This window comes from Spodoptera frugiperda, chromosome 11, assembly GCF_023101765.2.
Source record: "Spodoptera frugiperda isolate SF20-4 chromosome 11, AGI-APGP_CSIRO_Sfru_2.0, whole genome shotgun sequence".
NCBI classification, from domain to species: Eukaryota; Metazoa; Arthropoda; class Insecta; order Lepidoptera; family Noctuidae; genus Spodoptera; species Spodoptera frugiperda.
Genome location: NC_064222.1, coordinates 3,959,139 through 3,980,851, shown reverse-complemented (window position 1 = coordinate 3,980,851; position 21,713 = coordinate 3,959,139). Strand labels below are relative to the sequence as shown.

The 21,713-nt window shown below is 37.6% G+C and overlaps 3 protein-coding genes across 3 annotated transcripts; 1 reads left to right on the top strand and 2 right to left on the bottom strand.

The window, feature by feature from the left end:
• Positions 1-2,804, top strand: LOC118274459 (transmembrane emp24 domain-containing protein 2). The gene is made up of 4 exons (XM_035591938.2): positions 1-240; positions 795-976; positions 1,627-1,776; positions 2,078-2,804. Exons 1-4 carry the CDS (start codon positions 99-101, stop codon positions 2,225-2,227), a joined length of 624 nt encoding a protein of 207 aa, XP_035447831.1. The 5' UTR covers positions 1-98; the 3' UTR covers positions 2,228-2,804.
• A 227-nt stretch (positions 2,805-3,031) lies between these two features.
• Positions 3,032-9,832, bottom strand: LOC118274458 (gephyrin). The gene is made up of 10 exons (XM_035591937.2): positions 9,620-9,832; positions 8,659-9,415; positions 7,774-7,928; positions 6,711-6,852; positions 6,474-6,553; positions 6,078-6,184; positions 4,978-5,137; positions 4,546-4,657; positions 3,999-4,204; positions 3,032-3,665 (listed from the first exon to the last, which is right to left on the bottom strand). Exons 2-10 carry the CDS (start codon positions 9,404-9,406, stop codon positions 3,528-3,530), a joined length of 1,848 nt encoding a protein of 615 aa, XP_035447830.2. The 5' UTR covers positions 9,407-9,415; positions 9,620-9,832; the 3' UTR covers positions 3,032-3,527.
• A 610-nt stretch (positions 9,833-10,442) lies between these two features.
• LOC118274979 (DNA replication ATP-dependent helicase/nuclease DNA2) lies at positions 10,443-21,614 on the bottom strand. The gene is made up of 23 exons (XM_050696789.1): positions 21,302-21,614; positions 20,578-21,223; positions 20,023-20,186; positions 19,176-19,312; positions 18,598-18,808; positions 18,050-18,280; positions 17,651-17,789; positions 17,347-17,506; positions 16,942-17,057; positions 16,574-16,694; positions 16,021-16,209; positions 15,688-15,788; positions 15,203-15,338; positions 14,718-14,852; positions 14,237-14,403; positions 13,481-13,586; positions 12,997-13,132; positions 12,714-12,803; positions 12,530-12,633; positions 11,909-12,092; positions 11,388-11,576; positions 10,935-11,123; positions 10,443-10,777 (listed from the first exon to the last, which is right to left on the bottom strand). Exons 1-23 carry the CDS (start codon positions 21,326-21,328, stop codon positions 10,577-10,579), a joined length of 3,879 nt encoding a protein of 1,292 aa, XP_050552746.1. The 5' UTR covers positions 21,329-21,614; the 3' UTR covers positions 10,443-10,576.
• Between the last annotated feature and the right edge of the window lie 99 nt (positions 21,615-21,713).

The window sequence follows — 21,713 nt, the reverse complement described above, 5'->3', positions numbered from 1 at the left end:
TTGTCAAATTACGTGGCTTTCACGTAGGGAAAACAAGCGTATGTTCTGCTTTTGAGTTAAAGTTATATTTTAGGGCAAATTATTTTCTATTTAACAAAATGAAAAGTTCGTGGAGATCGCTTGGTTTCACCGTATTATTAGCGGCAACAATACTGCACACAGGAAACTGTTATACCATCACAGTCGATGCCCATGCCGAGGAGTGCTTTTTCGAAAATGTTGAGGCAGATACTAAAATGGGTAAGGTTTTGTTAATTTAGTACCGTTTGGCACTAATTAAGAACAAGCGTTTTCCTGATTTTTCACTGCAGCTATAATTTAATTAATATGAGCTTGTTCTTTGAAGTTCTTATACAATGTTTCTGTGCGATGTACAACGCCGGTGATAAAGAATCTATATTACAATGACAAGTCGTGATATCAGTTATCTATAACAGAATCGCCTTCTTGTACATATCATTGGTTAGATAAATCTTACGATTGATTTTGCTTATAACCTAATTCTTAGTAGACTTACAATTCCCAATAAGAGAATGCAGCTGATACTCCTTGCTCCACTTTGGGAATGGTATTAATCGATATGATTCTATAAAAAATAATATGCTACATAATTTTAGGTCAGTGGGTTGTTTTAGTGTTTTTCTCGAGCCAAAGTTTTTATAAAATAAAGACTAATTTTATTTACTATTAATTGACTGTTTAGTTATAAAGTTTTACTTCTCAACATATAAGCATAACAAGCTTGTAACATAGAAAAATGTGGAATACCTATACTTACTCTTCTTATTTTTCAGGTCTGACATTTGAAATAGCAGAAGGTGGTTTCCTAGACATAGACGTAACAATCACAGGGCCTGATGGTGCCGTGATATACAAGGGAGAGAGGGAATCATCAGGAATGTACACATTCTCAGCCCCCACTTCTGGCAGATACACCTACTGCTTCAGTAATAAGATGTCCACCATGACACCTAAGGTTTGTTGTTTTATCATGTTTTTTAGGAACATTTTAATATTTTGATAAGACCAGGCTACATTTTAATATAGACTGATCTTGTATACTTATTAAAGAAAAAAAAACACTTTTCAAAGTGTCTGGGCTATTTATAAAATATAATTAAAAAATGACATTTTATGAACTTGATAAGTTACTAATATCAAAAAGGTATAAAACCAAATATTTTCCAGCAACAGTAATGCAAGAAAAATTAATACATAGCATCAAATATTAATTGCTTACCTGAGAAGTTTCAAGTGTTATAATTGTCTAGCATTAATTGCCACTTGTATTATTATTATTCAACCATTTACTTAGTAAATGCATATTGTAGAGTTAGGCAGCTATAAAGCTAAATGACTTTAAAAGTCATCCATGTAATATGTAATGAAAACAGTTGGATAAATATGTCAATTTACCATTTAAGTTGAAAACTAGCATATTAAATACATAATACAACAAACATGCACTGCAAAGCATTAACCATATTATCATTTTTATTTCTATTTATAATTTTTTATCCTACAAATGCAAAACAAGAGTCACATCAAAATGGCATTCGAAATTCAGCCTTAAGACATCAATCACAGAGTTTTCTATTGTCTAAACGTCAAGGTGTATCTCCGCAGGTTGTGATGTTCAACTTGGAGATAGGAGTGGCTCCTCAAGGCCAGCCCGCCGGCAAGGAGGAGGATGTGAACCACAACAAGCTGGAGGACATGATCAAGGAGCTGGCCACCACACTCAAAACTGTCAAACATGAACAAGAGTACATGCAGGTATGTGCAATACATCATTTGTTCTCATATTTCATTATTAAAATATAAGTATTTGTATTGGTAATGAGACTGTCTCATTACCTAGGAACTTGTTAATCTAAATGTAAGGCATCACAGCATAATGTTTGATAAATTAGACGCTAGAAAATTCATTATATTGTGAATAATTTATTCAATTAAAACATAAGTGCTATAATAAACTTTATGCTGTAATAGGTTAAAGGCCTAGCTAGTCAACTAGCAAAAAGCAGGTGTCTTGTTATGATGTTTTACTCAAGTCTACCTTTCTTCTCCAAACTAGGTCCGCGACCGCATTCACCGCGCGATCAACGAAAGCACAAACTCCAGAGTTGTGATGTGGTCCATATTCGAGGCTTCCGTCCTCCTCGTCATGACCCTAGGACAGGTTTACTACCTCAAGAGGTTCTTTGAAGTCCAGCGCGTGGTGTAACAAGTTCACTGTTTCTACAAGTTTCTACCAAACTATAGAAATTTGTAGTTACAGACAGGTTCAGAAAGGATATATTTCATCTATAAGTCAGTATCACGCTCCATCACATCAAACCAGTTACAATAAATATTTCATGTTAATTATACTTATTGAGAAATATATCCAATATTTTATTTAAGTCTCACTCCCAGATGTTTGCTTTATGTGTCTGTTATTAAAATGTGATATAGATTCATCTGTACAAATAATATATTGTCATATGCTGAATATTATAATGAATTATTGTTGTTAATACTTTGAATCGAAATAAAAATGACTATTAGTTCGTGTCGACGGGTGCGCGATGCGCCCACGTCCCGTTGGCGCGGACTATGGTTGCCCCACGTAACATTACATGTCATGTCCACATAACACTCGTCACCCGTGCTCACATACACGCGCGATCTATTTATAAAGCACATATGATGGGAGAGAGACTGAGAGTGGATTCTTCGCGATCTGAGTGTGATTGGGTCAGTGTGCAGTGTTGTATGTAGTTACGCATTTGGTGACTAAATAAATTAATATTGTTTGTAAACTTGGCTTTTTATTTTGTTGTTCTATGTTTGAAACAACGTGTTTTTTGGATCCGCAACACTCCTCATTATAAAATATACGGTAAACTGACAGTGTATTTGTTGCAACCTTCATGAGTAATGAAAAATTTGTAAGTTGGCAATTGTTTTTCTAAGAATCCTTATCAATTATTGTACCATATTAACAATGGAAATAACTGGTTATATCTAAATAATAAACTCAAAGAACCGTAATTAAAACAATTTATTGATAAAAGTAATACATATTTCTAACAAACAGCACCGAGAATAATTACCACATAGGTAAATATTCTTTTACTCAACAGTCTGAAGCTATGTATTATATATCATATTCATATAAAACTATATTAATTGCTAATCAGATTAACACTTCATTCATACTTACAAAATAAAATTTCCAAAAATAGTGTAGACATTCTTTCCTTACATCTATCTACATATTTTGTACGTTATATTCGCATGTTTTGAGATTCATAAAGCACAAAAACATGCCTTATGTGTAAGACTTAAGTACGATAATGTATTGAGATTTTTGAGAGATGATGGCAATATAGCGGCATTTCAAACTTCAATAATTAAAATGGGCACAAAGAATTATCTTCCTTGTAAGCTAAGGTTGAATTTTGGGTGGCAATCTTCATAGTAGGTAATGAAAAAGGAACCTTATCTCCATGCAATAGAGTTGATGATAGTAAAGCACGAGCCTAGGAATAGACGTCGAGCCTGCCAGTGACGAGTGCGGGTACGACGGCCCCGGCGGGCAGTCGCTGCAGCGCGGGCGTCGCCGCCGGCAGCTCCAGCAGTACGTTAGCTCCGCACGCACTCAGTAACCGACTGCTGCACTGTTTAGGGAATACACACTTTATTGCTAGGATCTTAAGGCATATTTTGGCTTGTTTCAATTAAAGTTGTTGGTAATCATAGTAAAAAGTATAAAAGAAGTAAATCTTTGCCACCATATATCTAGCGGACATGCAGCTCGCTTCCTGTGTGATTTTCAAGTAAAAAGTTTCGATTCTATTTATATTCAGGTGGGTTAAAGATTTATTAGTAGTATGAAAAGGTTAACATCCCACTTTCATTTCTGCCCGCTCAGTAGTGTAATTACTTTTAGAAAGACCTATACTAGCACTGGATGGAGAAAATGATGAAGACTCATAGATAAGTATAGTTACCTGGCTGCCAAGCATAGTGGCGTAAGGCATGTCCTTATCAGCGTGTAGTTCGAGCGCCGCGCGCGCATACTCGGGTCGTGGGTCGAGTTGCGCGGCGTGCGCGAGTCGCACGCGCAGACGCGGCCAGTCCGCGCGCACGCCCAGGCACACGCGCAGCGCGCGCACCACGAACACTAGCGCGCACACGTACGCTGATACTGGGTTACCTGAGGATGTACACAAGGTGCTGTAATGGTACTTATTCGTACTTAAAGATTTTCAGACGTGTGACCGTGACTAGGACGAGTAGCTACCTAATTTCCTATAGAAACTAAAAATACAAGGAAATGTAGACATTGCAAGTGGACAGCATAATATGAAGAATACAATTTTTTTCTTCAACATGTCCTAAATGCTTTCTACCAAGAAGAACATGCTAGTTTCTAACCTATTCGAAGCATCAGGACAAAGTTCGATCCCTTCTAAATTTAATCGCACGCACACTACTATATTCACTCAAGAGCATACCACTGAAGTTAGCCAAACAAACTAATACTAAATGACTAACCAGGTAAAGCAAAAATGTACTTCTTCTTGCCCTCGAACTCGCAGGTGGCGAAGGTGCACGGCTTGCCCGGCTTCATGCGCACGCGACCGTAGTGCAGGGTCGCGTTGAAGTCCTAGGGACAAAAAAATGTGGATATTTTAAAGAACATGAGGTAAGGTAGGTAACATTTGGAAGTTGCAACCAGCCATCAGTGGCGAAGCCTTTAAGCGACCCTAATCTCGAATGACAACTGACGCTATCAGAAACAACTCAGTGGTAGCAGCTAGACGCTATCAGAAACAGCTCAGTGGACAGAAGCACTTTCAAGAGAAGATTCTTATTCATTAACCCGTCGTATGCTGAAGCACTGATCAGTGCGAGACACAATGTGTATTCCATTATTGTCTCATATACCCGCAGACGAAAGGTTAAGCAATGAAAGAGAAGCATTACCTTGAGCAGTACAGGTTTGAGCAGATCCTTCTCGCCCATGGAGACGCCGCCGGTGCAGACGAGCACGTCGGCCAGCTTCAGCGCGGCCGCGATGCCGGCCACGATCTCCGGCGGGGAGTCGCGCGCGATGCCGCAGTCGATACTGTCGTAGCCGTGCTCTCTGATACAATTAACACACACAAACATTATGCTTTAATCAGCGAAATACTCATAACATTTTCATCTATACTAATATTATAAAGCTGAAGAGTTTGTTTGTTTGACTGTTTGTTTGTTTGTTTGAACGCGCTAATCTCCGGAACTACTGGTCCGAATTGAATAATTATTTTTGTGTTGGATAGTCTATTTATCGAGGAAGGCTATAGGCTATAACACATCACGCTATGACCAATAGGAGCCGAGCAGGGCGGGTGAAACCGCGCGGAAGTAGCTAGTTTTGTATATTAGCGATAATCGAATCGAAAATAGAAGAAAAGTCATTGACCGCTTTAGATCGAGCAAGTACACAGAATAAAATGTAGAGCTAACAGAAGTGAAAGGTGCCGTGCACGACGAATAGTATATTTTCTGATATTGCAGCCTTGCAGGCGTCCGCGGCCTAAAGTAACTAAAAAGATTTCCATCGAGTAAACAGATAGTTTGCCTTGTACCTAGGTACGTAGATAGTGAATGTTCTAAGAAGTTGCAGTATTTGTATGCATTATCAAAATTGAAAGAGAAAGAAGTGTTGTCCAAGCAGTTTTCAATTAGACACGGTGCATCTGAAAATAGAACATTATCGCACTTATACCGCTCTCCTATTTACTTGTCGTCATGGCGAATACTTGGCACTGAGCGAGTTGCATACAAGTTGTTATTGTTTACTACGAGATAAGTACAGAATGATAGAAAACTAGTAAGAGGTATATTAGACTCCACTATCACATACAAAACATGTGCAGACATCAAACAGATATGTGTTTTCTTATGTGCATATGCTAAATAAAACATTCCTACTCCCAATTTACTTGATAAAACTAACAAAAATAATCAATAGTTGTGACAAAATTAATTTAAAATAGGATAGCTAATAATTAGACTGTTACATTAGGAATACTTACTTCAGCAATACTCTGAGCATAGTTCTATTGGAGTCACGAATATGCGCTGGCTTGAGTTTCACTTCCGATGGCTCTTGCAGCTCATTACCGGTCGATAGTAACGCCACCTATAAAATGGTTCGTAAGTTGTAAACGTGATAAATACAATAAAAACATGCAGAATAGATTTTTAAGAGACATATGTCCGAATCCGAATACTCAAACGTTACCTACTCAATTATAAGTCGCTCTCAAAACTAGTTCTGTCCCTATCAATTCTTTATAATATGACAGAGATAGCACGATATTTAAGTACAACTTAAAATTGAGTAGCCTTTCAGTATTCGGGCGATAGAGAAACAAAATGAAAGAGTATGGCATCTGTAGGTTCTATATATTCCTGACTTTAGGACCTACCTTAGGAGGCACTCGCACGGTGACATTTTGATAACCAGCGCCAGCCAGTATTCCTATTTTAGCTGAATCCAGTATTTGACCTGCAATCAACATTCATTAAAATCAATTCAGCTGTTTATTCAAAATTTGTAGCAAAAACAAACCATCATTCATTTAAATCGATAGTGAGTTACCGATAATGTTATTTTTCAACAAATACTTTTAACTTAGGTAGGGTAGAGCGAGGTTCAAACAAACCTTTGTCAACGAGTACAGTTCCCATGGGGATGTCGAAGCCGACATTCCTCACATCTTGCTGCGGCTCCGGCGCCTTCAGGATCTCTACCTCCAGCTCTGTCTGTCCGTCTTCAGATGCTGACACTAGTTTAGTGTCCTCCACCTGGTAGGTACAAGATATAAGTATTAGTAATAGCATTATATATAACTCTAGATAAAATTATTTTGACGTTCATGTATGTCTGCGTTCTCAGCCTGGTCACTTACACTTGGCGAGATATACGATGGCAGGCGCCAAAACAAATTGAGACGTCTATTAGCATGAACTTAGGAATTAAAACATCATTGAAGTATTAGGGTCGGTTCATATCTGACGGAATATGCGTCGCGTATGATCGATCGCGTAACGCCAGAACAGACAAATGTAAGTATGTATAGAAAAATACTTGACCGTTCACACTCAACCGATGATACGTTAGTGCAACAGATGATACGCTCGACGTATTTTATTTACGTCAGATATGAACCGACCCTTATATTACCTATGTACCTACAGGAATTTACTCAATAACATTGTTCCCAAATTAAATATGCAAATGTGGAACTTAACCATTATTTAGATTAGTGTATAATCTAGATATTGTCACGAGCATTACCTACTCCCTGTGATGTTAATTGTGTAAATCTACACGAGCGACCTTAACAACAATGCGCTACATTTATCATAATCATTAGCATAAACAATGACAACAAATAGATTAAGATTAGTGGGAACATAACACTAGTTTATCCATTACCTACTTTTTCTCGGAGTCAATACACAGCTGCGAAATACTGAGTTCCGGCTCGAAAAACAGGAGCAGAAAGGGTATGGTTTTTAGTCAGTAAGTCTAAACCTTTCTCTGGCCAGACAAGGCGGGAGAAGTCATTGGATTTGGATGATTTTCCCAACTAAAAAAAAAACGGTGGAAGTGGGTGCTAGGGATCATAAAGATCAGATGGAATGTGTTTTCCGCCATCAGGTACCATATTTGGATACGTGTTGCGTTCTTAAAATGAGTACCTGTAGTAATTAGAATAGTACCTGCACAACACAGTCGGCTCCCGCGGGTAATGCGGCGCCGGTGTTAACTCGCGCACACTCGCCCGCGCACAGCGGCGCAGTGGGTGCATCCCCCGCCGTAACCGCCGTGCGTACGCGACGCACCCCCGCGCCGTCTATACTTAGACACGCGTACCCTAAACACAGACGATTAAGATATTATGATATAGTATTTTTAGAAAATTATCTTGATACTGTAGTTATCTAACGATGACTAAGTACTATCAAAATATTGTGTAGATTATAGGGAAAATCAGGAAAATTCCATGGAACTTTTCTGAGTGATTATTGATGTTGTGACATGGAAGACTTTGATAGGTGATTATTATCTTGTAAAAAAAAAATAGATTGCAAATAAGCAATTTTTTCCATAGAATTATCAAAAAATTAATAATGGTCTATTTTAGAAATATTTTTGCTCTTTAGCATAGATTATGGCAACAAGTATGATGGGTATTCCACAGAGGTAAAATAGTTAGCAAGTAATAAAAAATTTAACTAACCATCCTTAAATTTCCAGGTAATCACTTTCCATATTTACAAAGGTGTATCTTTTATAACAAACACACATGTGTTATCACATAAGTTGCCAAGTCACATAAAATTGCATACTAATTACAGTTTCAAGGTTGCGTAAATAACTTCATGAAAACCTCTTTTACGGTATTTTGTAGTACATTACTGTGTACAACAAGCGGAACTAATTGCTTTCCTTCCAACTGCTATTGATTGTGAATTTGGTTTTAATATTGTGTTTACTGATACTTCAAAATACACAATGACTGTGCAATATAAAATTCTATTTGGGCAATGAGTTACACTGAACTAAATAATATTTAGGTACATAAAAATTTTCCAATCACTTACCATCTTTCACTGATGCTGGGAATGGTGGCATTGGCTCCTTAGCATGAAGAGTTTGTGCCACAACTCTGCCGAGTCCCTCTTCAATAGTCACTATCTCCAGCCTCTCCGTCCACTCAGACATCACATCATCAATCATCTTACAAGCTTCTGCCATTTCCACCATGGGGAATGGAGACTCTCTAGGTCTTAGAGCAACCTTAGATATGTCTACATTACTGCTGTGCTTGCAAGTGTGGTTGAACTGCATAGAGTTGTGGATGTAGCTGACTTCCGCCACTTCATTGTGTATCAAGGATATGGCGTGAGGTAGGATTGGCTTTACTACCTCAAAGCATTCTGTGACTGCTTTCTTACTACCAGGGAAGTTAACGATTAGGGTTTTTTCTCTGACTCCAGCAACAGCTCTAGATAGTTGAGCCATGGGTGTCTTCTTCAAACTAGCGAGTGTTATTGCCATAGTGATCCCTGGCACTTCTCTCTGTATGATAGCTTTTGTTGCCTCAGGGGTCACATCTCTAGGGGTCAACCCTGTGCCTCCTGTAGTCAACACCAGATCTAGATTTGTTTCACAAAAGTATTTGAGCTCCCTTTCTATAATTTCCTTTTCATCAGGAATGATGATTGTGTGGAGATTGGCCTCAGGAAATAATTCCCTGACATAGTCTGCCAATGCTGGTCCCGATGTGTCCTTAGAGTTGTCTTTGAAACATGTGTCGCTAATAGTGATCACTGCTACCGCTTTCACCATCTTGAAGATCTACAAGTTGTTCATAAATGATATATAAAAACATTCTGCAGGTAGTAATCAAATAACAATTATTGTGTCAGTTTGATATACCAATGTAAACATGCAACTTTCGAATAAAGTTTTTAAATACAAGGTTACAAAGTATGTACCTATACATGTTTATTAGAACAAAAATATAATAATATCTTAATAAATAATTTAAAAAGTCTTTACCTCTAATATCCCCTTCGCTTTAATAAATTGTATTATTTTTAACTGATATGTTGGTGAATGAACGACAGTTCAAGACCTTTATTACATCACACTGATAGAGTGATGCGTTAATAAAAACACAAGAAAAAATATAACAGGTCCAAAGCCGGCTAATAACACTGACAAACTAATTATTTTTTTATCTATCCAAGTTATCAGCTGTTTACCATTGACATATTGGCAGTTTGGGTAACACCAAGACAAAAAAAGGCGCGTTCAATTTAATTAGATAGTTTTGACTAAATTTAGTCGATTTTGAAAGAAGCCTACTATCTCTACTATTCGTCAACAAATTCATAACTTTTGGCTGTATAGATTTTTCGGATAAATACTAATAAAATTATTCCCTATGCATGGACTTTTATGATACACCTGGAGTGTATCATAAGAGTCCATATATATTATATACACGCCGGTGTGTTATTAAAGGCAAGCAATCAAAATATGTCGTTTATGGCCCGTTGGTTTGAGAGTGAGACGCTCGCTTCTTATAAGAGTGCTGATTCGAAACCTACCAACGGCAAGTCCCAATGTGACTTTTTCCAAGTTGTATGTATGTACTTCTAAGGTTATTTAGACACCACTACCAAACGGTGAAGGAAAACATCGTGAGGAAACCTGGACTTACAATTTCAAATTTTAAGTTTGAAATCGCCAACCAGCATTGCTCAAACATTCTCGATGTGAGAAGAGGCCTTTGGTCAGCAGTGGCCACTTATAGGCTGATGTGTGTGATGAAAATAGGTACACGACGAAACATTGCATAAATAAAAAACGAACACGATTCATGAATTAAGTTAAAATATTTAATACCAAAAAACAAATTAAAACAATAAACATGATATGTAACTTAAAATTGAGATTCACCATTTAATCATTTAAAAATAAGGCATGATTACATTACAATTCTTTTCACTGTCATGATACATACATTTTATATTGATTACATAATTTGTTTACAATATTAGTGTCTAGTTGGACAGAGGTGCAGGTTTGTATGAGTTTCTGTAGCGGCGCATATCGACGCAAAGCTATGGAGTTGCCAACTATTATTAGTTTGTGCTTTGCTCTGGTCACACTTACGGCTAGACGGCGCTGATCGTTGAGAACTTCGCCCTCCTGTAACACAAACGTTTTTATATTTTAATGAAACTAATTTGAATATAATAAAAAAAAAGAAATTAACTGAAGCATTACAAAATTTGTACTTTTTATTATGAACAGCTAAATAATAAAATATTTTAAAACTTGTTTCATTACCCTGTTCACAGCTTACCTTAACCTTCTTGTCGTCATGTTTGTCGGAACGCTTTGTACACGAGTATATGATGACGGGTTTGTCTCTTCCCTGGAACTGGTCGACAGTGCTGGCCTCTACAGCGAGGTGTTGGAGGGCGCGGCGCAGGAGTGACACTTGGTCTCGGTACGGCGCTATCACACCTATGTCTGAGGGCTTGATATTACCCTGTTGCAAAAGTTGGTTGATATTAATTAAATACAATTATGTCTGCAAGTATAAATGTGATAAACTCAATATTACTACTGTACGAATTTATTATACGGTTTTCACCAATAGATGGTGTGTTTATCTGATAATGGTTAGGTACTGTACAAATTTATTGTACAGCTTTCACCAATAGATGGTGTGATTACCTGAGAATGGTTTAGATAAATAATTTATTACATTTCTGACCAAGTATTGAAGAAACATTAACAAAATTCCACCAACCTGTTTCAAAGCTTCCACCAATGATATGACCACGCAAGCTTCTGTAGGGTTTGCGCAGGAGTTCTTGACCGGTCCATCGGCTGCATCTCCAATATTGTTTGACGTCACATCCAAGAACAACGCTGCGTACTGCGGCTCGGGACTACAAGCCATTGATAGCCACGGCGAGGATGATAATTGATGTATTTTCTGAAAATCAAGAGAAATAATAAGTTACGAGTGGAGAAAGAAAATAAAGAAGGGTGGTGAAAGAAATGAAATATAAATTTTGAATAGTACATTTTTTTTTGGAATAGTTGGCAAACGGGCAGACGAGTCACCTCCGCCCATGACACCCATAACACCAGAGGAGTCACAGGTGCGTTGCTGACCTTTTAAAAATGAGTATGCTCTTTTTTTTTGAAGGTTTGGAAGTCGTATCGGTTCGGAAATACCGCCGACATTTATTAGTACATTAATTAAAGAGCTGTACTTTAATACAAAACATTCTGTACATTTTCACACTGGCAATACTAAAGCACCTGTACATCTATCTTCAGACGGGCTTCAGCGACGTTACTGTCGGCGCACTGGAGTCGGTTGTCGTACGCCACGCGGTTGGCGACGTCCGCCAACGCTTGGTTCATGCGGTACTGCAGTTGTAACGTCGACGTCGCCTCCTCGCACATCAGTCTGTGGAATAAACTCTCTTCCATGCCTAGGCGCCTAGAATATCATTAAGAAATTACTACACAATGTTGTAGACAAGATCATCAGAAAGTATAAAACTTCAAATTAAAAAAAGAAAGTTGTCCCACGTTAAGATTTTCTCCTGTGTTAAGGGTGCGTTTACAAACACACAATTTCACATACACATGACACCCAGACCCGAAACAACAATTTGTGGAGCACACAAAGAATTGCTCCGTGCGGGAATCGAACTCGCTACACTTTGCACGGCAACCGGTCGCCCAGCCACCGCACAACCGTGCAGTCTGAAATAAAGCGCAACCCACACACTTTCAAAAGCGAAAACGTGGTTCGATCATATCAAGACATTTTACGGTGCATTCTTATTTATTTTAAAGTTTCTAAAGATATTGCTTATTGTTTCTTTAGACTAATTATGTTATCACATAAAATAATAACATTTAGCATCCTACCTCGCAGCTCTACTCCTGACTACCGGCGGTAACTGGTCAGGGTCTCCCACTAAAACGAACTTCTTCGCTGCGAACAATGGTCGCAACACAGTACACTGTAACACCTGAAATACAGAAATAGCATTTATAACTTCGGCACATAAGGTCGTATTTTCTATGACGCATTAAATGCTGATAGTGTTACCTGTGTAGCTTCATCAACTATGCAGAGATCAAACGTAGTTCGTGCTAACATCGCGTGCGCAGCGCCCAAACACGTCACTCCGACTACTTCCTGCAACAAAAGAATAACATTATACATAAATAATATATTTTGTGAAAAAATTAAAAAAAAACAGTAAAAATGGATAGTAGAGACTGTAGAATGATCTGTATGTAGCTAAAGCAGGATCATCGATTGTTTAAGAACGACTAAACGACAAAAAACCAGTGTGTATGTTAGTAAAAATTACACATTTCCAAGTTACCATAGAATCATACAGCGCAGCTAGTTTATCGGGAGTGTCGCAGGAGGCGGCGAGTGCGTGTTCACTCCGCGCCTGTACCGCGGCCGCGATGCGGGACCCCGACCCCAGCCGCATCACTCGGAGCGACGCCGGTAACCTGGTGGAACACAAATATTTGATTTAGGAAAATAGATCTTTTTACAAATGTGTGTAAACAGATGAAATCCCACTAATAGTTTGTCTGTTATTCCTACATCAACATAATCCACATTTTAAATACAGCCAGCTGTCGAACCTATCCCAGCCAATGTGTCAATTTATTGGATTTTCGACTTTATATCCAGATAGTAAAGTGGAAAATGTACTAAAGAAATTTGACAGAAAGGAGGAAGTTACCCTGCTGGTATTTCTACAAAAAAAGTGTCTAATAAAAATGAAATGTTTACTGTAGACACATTTAATTTTATAATAAGCCATAATCACAAGTAAAACAATATAAGTGTACCTGCTGAGTACAGTATCGACCGCGGAGTGCGTGTGCGCAGTGACGAGGACGCGTTGCTTCAACGCCACCAACATCTGTATCAGTACACTTATTGTCTGCGTCTTGCCTGCAAACATGTTTATTATTAACTTTCGATATAAACAGCTCGTGCTGATCCACTACTAGACTATGGGCTTCCTATACATGACAAGGTTTACTGGTTAAAGGACACAGTTTAAATGGTTCAGGCAAATCAGATGCGCTGCTGCCCAGTCCGACAAATGTGTTATCTCTTAATAGCTCTTATAAAACTCTCTGAAAAAGTAGTAACAGTAGTGTCCGCTCTTTTATCATTCTACATAGTTCTTTTTTCTTTCTTATAAAGATATATTATTAGTTCTATAATTTTATTATAACTTTCGTGAGACAAAGTCAATAAGCAGCAACGCGACAGTCGCTGCTTCGTGTCGCAGAATGTTACTCATGAATATGAGCCTCTAGCATGGCTTGAAACTAGTCGAGTTCCTCATCAAACAGTTACGTGAGTAAGCCGATAACATAATAATTAATCTATACTAATATTATAAAGCTGAAGAGTTTATTTGTTTGAACGCGCTAATATCAGGAACTGCTGGTCCGATTTGAATAATTATTTTCGTGTTGAATAGTGCATTTATCGATGAAGGTTTTCATAGGCTATAAAATCACGCTACATCTAATAGGAGCCGAACAGAGCGGGTGGAACCGCGCGGAAGTAGCTAGTTAGTTATATTTTACCAGTGCCAGGCAGCCCCTTCATCAGCGCATAGTCCTTGGCAGCGATAGCCTTGAGCACGGCGCGCTGTTGTTGCACGTTCAGAGACTTCATCAGTCGCGCGCCCAGCCGACCCACGTCGCGAGGCAACTTAACTTCGAATTCAGGAAGCTCTTTATCTATTATTAACCTGAAAATTGTGTTGTTATCATATTAAATTAGCAATTTAAAAATCGATACTTGCCTGTTTCGAGGGTTAAACTGTGAACTTACTTCTACACAATGTTTGTTTTAGCGATTTTTTTTTATTATTTGAAAAACAAAATAATAACATATTTTGACTATTAAGAAAGTCTGTAGTATATGTATAACTACAGTTTCAGTTCAAATACTCATAACAAACAAACTTTCCAACCCTTAAATCACACATCCAACAATGAATCGAAAATAATTGAATAGCAACCCTATGCCTAAACACTTAAAGTATAATTTAGCGTAACATACCTTCGGAGTCGGTCAGCTCGATCGCTGTCTTCGAGTAGGACGCCCAGATTGGTGAGATTCTGTACTGTAGTCGCGTAAGACTCGTATGTGTCAATGTGGTATAGTGTTTGTTTGGACAAACGGCTACTTAGGTCTCTGAAATATATAATTAAGGTTTAATGTATCAAATGTCCAATGGTCCTAAGTTAAGGCAGATAGTATCAGAGATATTGTAAAAAAAAAAAAACTTTTTTTTAAAGAGTAACGATGGAGTTTCTTGCTCGTTCTTTTCCATTCGAAGCTACACATTGGAACGAGGACCTAGCTTCACTGACAGACAGACTGACGAACAAAACAATTTGACGTTTCAAAAGTGCCTAATTGAGGATTAATTGTAATAAATGCTTTGACTTTGACTTTGATAGATAATTTTACTGCTATACATGTGACTTACCAGCTATTGAATTGAATTTGGCACAAAAAATAATTTATAATATATATTTTACCTTTCCAAATATATCTGTATTTCTTTGGCATTAGCGACAGTAACAACTCCAGCCGCGATCCACGGTCGGTTCTCAATGCTCACTATTGAAAACTCTCCCTCTTGTGGACCTTTTGGTACCTTTACATCTACATCACCTGAAATTGAGGATTTTTAACGAAAATAGCTCTTATTGACAATGAAATAGAGACTTATTTAAATTGTTTTATTTACGTATCCATTTGGGATTCAATTTATCTACCAGTGCTCCTATTAGACTTCTACAAATCCATTGAAAAGGTATTATTTTCCCATGTCACATACATTAGAACATAGTCCGAGACTATGTATAATATTATCATAATTTTATGCAAACGAGCAGATGGATCACTTAATGGTAAGCGATCAGCGCTACCCATAGACGTCCGCAACATCGCGGCAAATATAGCGCTGATCGTTACAAGTTGCCTTTCTTTTAAAAAGGAGTTAAATTAGAGTTACATTTACCATTACTGCCATTATTTCGTTGAAACACATGTAGATATCTATCTTCTAGATGCGTGACTGTGACTAGCCTCAGATTCGCGGCACAGGTACCACGCTTCTCTCTGTAATAAGTAAGGAACATTCTAGTAAGGTAAGGAGCACACTCTACATCATTTAGTAGTACATATATGGTAGAGGATACCAACCAGTCTTGACAGACAGAAGCCTATCCTAATGTAGTGATAGCTAAGTACAATCGACCAATTTCAATAATAACCATGAAGACTGAGATTGTTACTAAGGATATGTCTATTTACTATAAAGTTAAGAAAAAAAGCTCTAATACATTCTTACCTCTTTTCAACACTATCAGTCCAGAGCGCGTGTAGAGGTGACGTCACCATCTGTCCTCTCTCCTCCATCCGCAGTAGCGCCGTCCAATGTAGGAAGTACTGAATGTGCTTCGGGGAGAGGTGGCCCAGTGCCTCGGCTTGCAAATTCGACAGGGGATGGGACTCTGACACGGTGGGGCCGTCTGTGTGCCTGGAGTTGAAGCATAAATTAGTAAATAAAAAGTGTTTTGTTGTTAGAAACATAAATAGGAATCAAAGTCATCCCAACTTCTTACTTACAACTACAGGCAACGCACTTGTAACGCCTCTGGTGTTTCAAGTATTCATGGGCGGCGGCGATTGCTTACCATCAGGTGATACGTCAGCTCGATTACCGGCGTGTTTCATAAAAAATAAACTAATCTTATATGCGCATACGCAAGTTTTTTTGTTTGTTTATTTTATTAGCCCTTTACGATTTATCTACTGTACTCAAATAATTTCCTTATAATTTTGCAACATGCTTAAATAATGTTAACAGTATGAAGTACTAGTCAATCACAAAATGTAGTTACCATAGATGCAATGAGCAGAGTGTGAGGTAGGGACACTTGGCGCAGGCGCTGTGGTGGTCTACTGGCTCCGGGAGCTTCTGATGCAGCATGATAGCCGCTTCCTCTATGTCCACTAGATTCTCTGAACAAAATTACATAGAATTTATTTCTTACTAATATTATAAATGCGACATAGGTTACTTTTATCCTATGGGAACGCAAGTATACCGTAGGCAGAAGTTACTGAGTTAGAGCTAATCGAATCTAGAAGACGGCATGCATATTAAGCCCTTTTGATCGAGATTAAATTTGGAAGAGGGATAGATTGTGGTCTGAAATAACACATAGGCTACCTATTTATCCTACGGGAGACCAAGCGAAGTAAATACCTGGATCGATGTCCTGAGGCGATGCTGTGACGTATTGTACGAGTTGGTTGCGCAACATGATCAGATCTCGACGCTCCGGGTACCCACAGCTTACTTCACGAATGTCAACGCGGTCCCTGCACAAACGAAAATATTTCTTAAACTTACTGTTAATTGGGTCTAAAATTTTATGAACTGTAATTGTATTTGCAACAACTAGGTCATGAATTGAGTGCCAGATGATACATTCTACGCAAATGAGAAACTTATACCTCCTGATTCTTGAATTTGAAATTCTAAAATTATAATATAAATAAAATATAATAATAAAAGTTTAAATTACATATATCTCGAACACTGTAACATTTCATGCGCGTGCGCAACGGACCTATTTTATAATATTGAACGAATTAATAGCATATTTACTTGAGGTAGAGCAGTAGGCCTCGCTGCGCGGCCTGCGTGGGGTCCTCACTGGCCTGCAGGTTGAGCATCATGCCGTACAGCACCAACTGGCCGCGGTGCTCCGCCGACATGGACGCCTTGCCACTCTTCAGCTCCAGGGGAACCACTGCCTTCTTACGACCTGAACGAAGTAATAAAGTTTAGCAAAGCAGGTTAGGTTTATTTTTGAATGATATACATAATTATTTATTAGTTTTTAGCATCAATTAAAACTAGACCTTATTCCACAGCAATAAAATTCATATTTGTATATTTTTGTTCTTACCATTTCTCTCATGTATGGTGACTTGTACAGTGGCGTCGATTTTCCCTTTAAGTCCCAGTTTGGGGCAGCACAGGTTCTCTTCAATGTCCAATATCTTATCAATGTGTCCTGACCAATTGTTTTTATCTGTTTTCACATTCTGGAATTGCGATATAAAATTATTTATAAGGAGATTAACAATTTTGCTATTTAGAAAATGCAAGAACCAATAAGCAAACACATTTTAATACCTAAATATTCTGGACAGCTGCTGGTTTATGGTTTGTGACCACATAAATGGGATTGAAACAAAATAATAATACCTGAATCTATATCTATTCATTTGTGACAACCCCTACCGACACAGGGGCAAACATTTGCTTATAAGTGGAATAAAACAACTTGGCAAACACAACATACCGCAACAGTGGGTGGTTTATCAGCTACATAAGTGTTCATGAAGTCAGCTAGCGGCGGAATGTACTTGTACACGGCATTCCTCGCCTCCTCCTCACTCAGTCCGGCATCGAACAGCCGCTCAACCGACTCCTTTATAATGTCGTCCGTCACTGAACGAAGGCGATCTGTCGCCGTAATCTTTTCAGTCAGAGCTTTCTGCACCAGTTCGTGTATTAATATTCCTGTTGTCATCTGTAATCAAGTGTTATCCGTGTTTGAAAATTACTGCTTCAATGCAGGCCTGGGCACCATAGCGGATGAAAAGATGTCATATTTGTTTTCAAAACTATACTAAGTATTCTGCTGCTATTCAAACGTGGAAGAGAGACATGTTCAATCAAGTCTACATACGAAGCATATCGTTTTAGATAAAATCCTTGACAATGTCGATAAGCCTACGATACGTATGACGATAATACGCGCTGAACAAACGTTACAAAGATATTAATTTACGAAAAGTGAGTGCTACACTTGTGTAGGTATCTCATCTTCGTTTTTCAAACACTTACAGCCATATTAGCTGAATCGATTCCTCTCCATCGTTCCTGCAGTACAGCTTTCCGTTTGCAGAAGACTCCGGCAACAACACTAGTGCTGGACATCAAGTGGTCTGGGCGTAATACGAGCAGACCTGATGTGTTGGTCACAGTGTAGTGCCCTGAGGAATCCCGCGCGGCTAGTACACTGACTATATCGCCGGGAACTAATGGGGTGTCTATCCTGCAACATAGTATAAAAATAGGTAGTATGTTTTATTTCCGGTAGGCTATTACAAAGAGTGATTATTTTCAAGGGAAAACTGTAGAAGTTTTAAGATATGTTGTAACAAAATAAAATGTCTAATCATTTAATTATAATTGTGATAAGTGGGTGTACACAGTGGCAATACATGCCATAATGTGCACCTCTGCCTACCCCTTCGGGGATTAAAGGCGTGACGATATGTATGTATGTATGTATGTATAATTGTGATAATGAAAAGACCTACATACATCCTACACAGAAACTACTACAGAGGATGATGATAAAGCAAAACATAGGAATTTATTAAAAGTACAGAACATAAAGGTAAAATCAATTTCCTCACCAGTGTCCTTCCACAAAACATGTAGCTCTCTTGTCATCAACACTCTTCAGTCTCAGTTCTATTCTATTAGTGATACTCTTAGCACTCAGTATCTCACAGCGCTGCATTGTACTTAGATCTAGGTTTTCTATGACATCCTGTAACATTTTACACCTTAAAAAATAACATATTGTAGATAAGACATGCAAACAACCGTTTGTAATACTTCATTTCAAATAAACCTTATTCTTGAGACAGGACATGTGGATTTATATGTATGATATAAATAAAAGGATCAACAACTTTATTTCAACAGCATAAAGGTCAAAATTGTTTGTTTTCAACTAAGACAATTTGCATCAAATAATAATCAACTTGGGTTGTATGTATACTATGAGTCACTGCAATTTCAAACATTATGACGTTATACTTAACAGTATGAGTTATTCAGTTTTTGTTACACATTTTAAACAGGACAGAACATGCAATGTCTTGACCATTGTTTCAATGTATCAATGACAATTTTTTTTTAAGTTCTTCTTGTTACTACAATGTGTCTCCTTTGTTGAAAATTTAGCAGTATGCTAATGCTGACACTCTCCATGTGACCTTAGTCATATCCTTAAAGTTTAAACAGTTTACTGTTCTTGAATTAAATCTTGAGATATTTTCAATTTAAATGACAAAATTAAATAAACATTTTTATAAAGGAAGAATTGCACATGCTTCAAGAAAAAAATTATAAACCACAATACATTTTAAAAATACATAAATCTACTTACAACTCTTCTACGTCGGTACATAAATAAAAAGTGTGATGTTAAGTTATATAGTACTTCAAAAAATTAAAACATAATTATTATCATACCTCCTCCACATCATTAAGGTCCCATTCATCTCCAAAGTCATCACAGAGCTCCTCTGTGCCAAAATCCAGCACTTTGACAGTGGAACCACTTTTGGAAGGAGATAATATCTCCGTGAGAGTCTTCTCTGGAGTTGCCAGTATGTTTATTGGGGAGCAAAAGAACTCTGAAAGATAGAAAGAAGAAATAAGAAAGATAGATATTGTTTTTTAATTTTAAGTCATTGGTGTAATAGTGTGCCAGTGTATCTTGCTTTATATTATTAACTATCTACTTTCACATGGTTTCACTTGCAGTGTTTGGCTCCTAATTATAGTAGCATGATGTTTTATTGCCAGCCTTCTTTGATAATTGTACAATCCAATATAAAAACATTTATTCAATTCAAATCAGTAGTTCTGGAGATTACTGCAGACAAACATAAACTCTTATATAATTAGTATATAGATTTACTAGAATTTATCCGTTCTATTATCCCTCTGTGGCAATGTGACAAACAAACACACTTTTATATTTAGATAAATAGTAAGAAGAAAACATTAAATGGCAGTACATACCTTGCAGAGGACTTTTCTTGGGTGTTTTACTCCTTCTTAACTTAGGGCTGGGTACATGACCATTACTGGTAGTTGGTGACAATTTGTTCGGGGTAACAACCCTTGTTTTATGGTCTACTTTATTTCCATTTTCAAATATACATGATTCATCTTTAACACTATGATTAACTTTATCAGGTACATGATTTTCTACATTATTCTTGGCATTCGGTGGGGTGGTACAAATTTTACCCAGTTTGGGTGATGATTTATCAGACTCTTGACTATTCTTACTGGATCCATCAAAATCTTTTAAGAGATTCTTCTTAGGAGATATTTTCTTCGTAAAAATGTTTTCTTTATTAGGTGATCTCTTCTTAGGACTATTTTTAAAGAATGGTGACACAATTTTATTTTCAGTTTTAATTTTTTTTGGTGTACTTTTGGAACTTCCATTATTCACATTTGGTTTTACTTCAAATTCTTCCAACTCATTATCTTCTATAATCGGAGACGATGCCTTCCTCTTGGTGGGTTTATTATCAGTAGCCTTTTCTTGTACGGAATTTATTTTATCAGCTGCAAGCGGCTTCTGACTCTGGCTGGTACCATTATTAGCACTTTTAAGGAAGTCCGTAATAGATTTTTGATTTTTTGAAGGACCTGCCTAATAGAAATAAAATGGTAATGTAAAATAAATGTTCTATTAAATTAAAAAAGCTTAAGAAATATCTGAAGATTGTACCTTCTTAAGACTTAATGTTTTCCTCATATTGCTATCATAATCAGCCGCCGTGCACAGCCAGGCTCAAAGGAGACTCATGTCTCTCTAAGGATATGCCGTAACAAGTGATGTACTGTGGCTCCGGAGAAATTAGAGGACCTAGTGCCCCTTATAGCGGTTGAAGGCGGCTAGCACTTCGTTTTCCCAAACTACTAGGCGCCTTTTAAAGATTTCCCTTCGTCATTAAAAAAAGGAAAGCGCCGAAGAAATGAAACCCGGACTGTCCATAATATTATAATCTTAAATTATCGAAAGTTTAACGAAAAAAGATAAATAAATGGATCATCAACTTGGAAGTAAATAAAGATAAACCTTAATTACTCCCGCGCTATTATGACATTGACAGTTAATAACAGACTGTAGAACTGCGGCA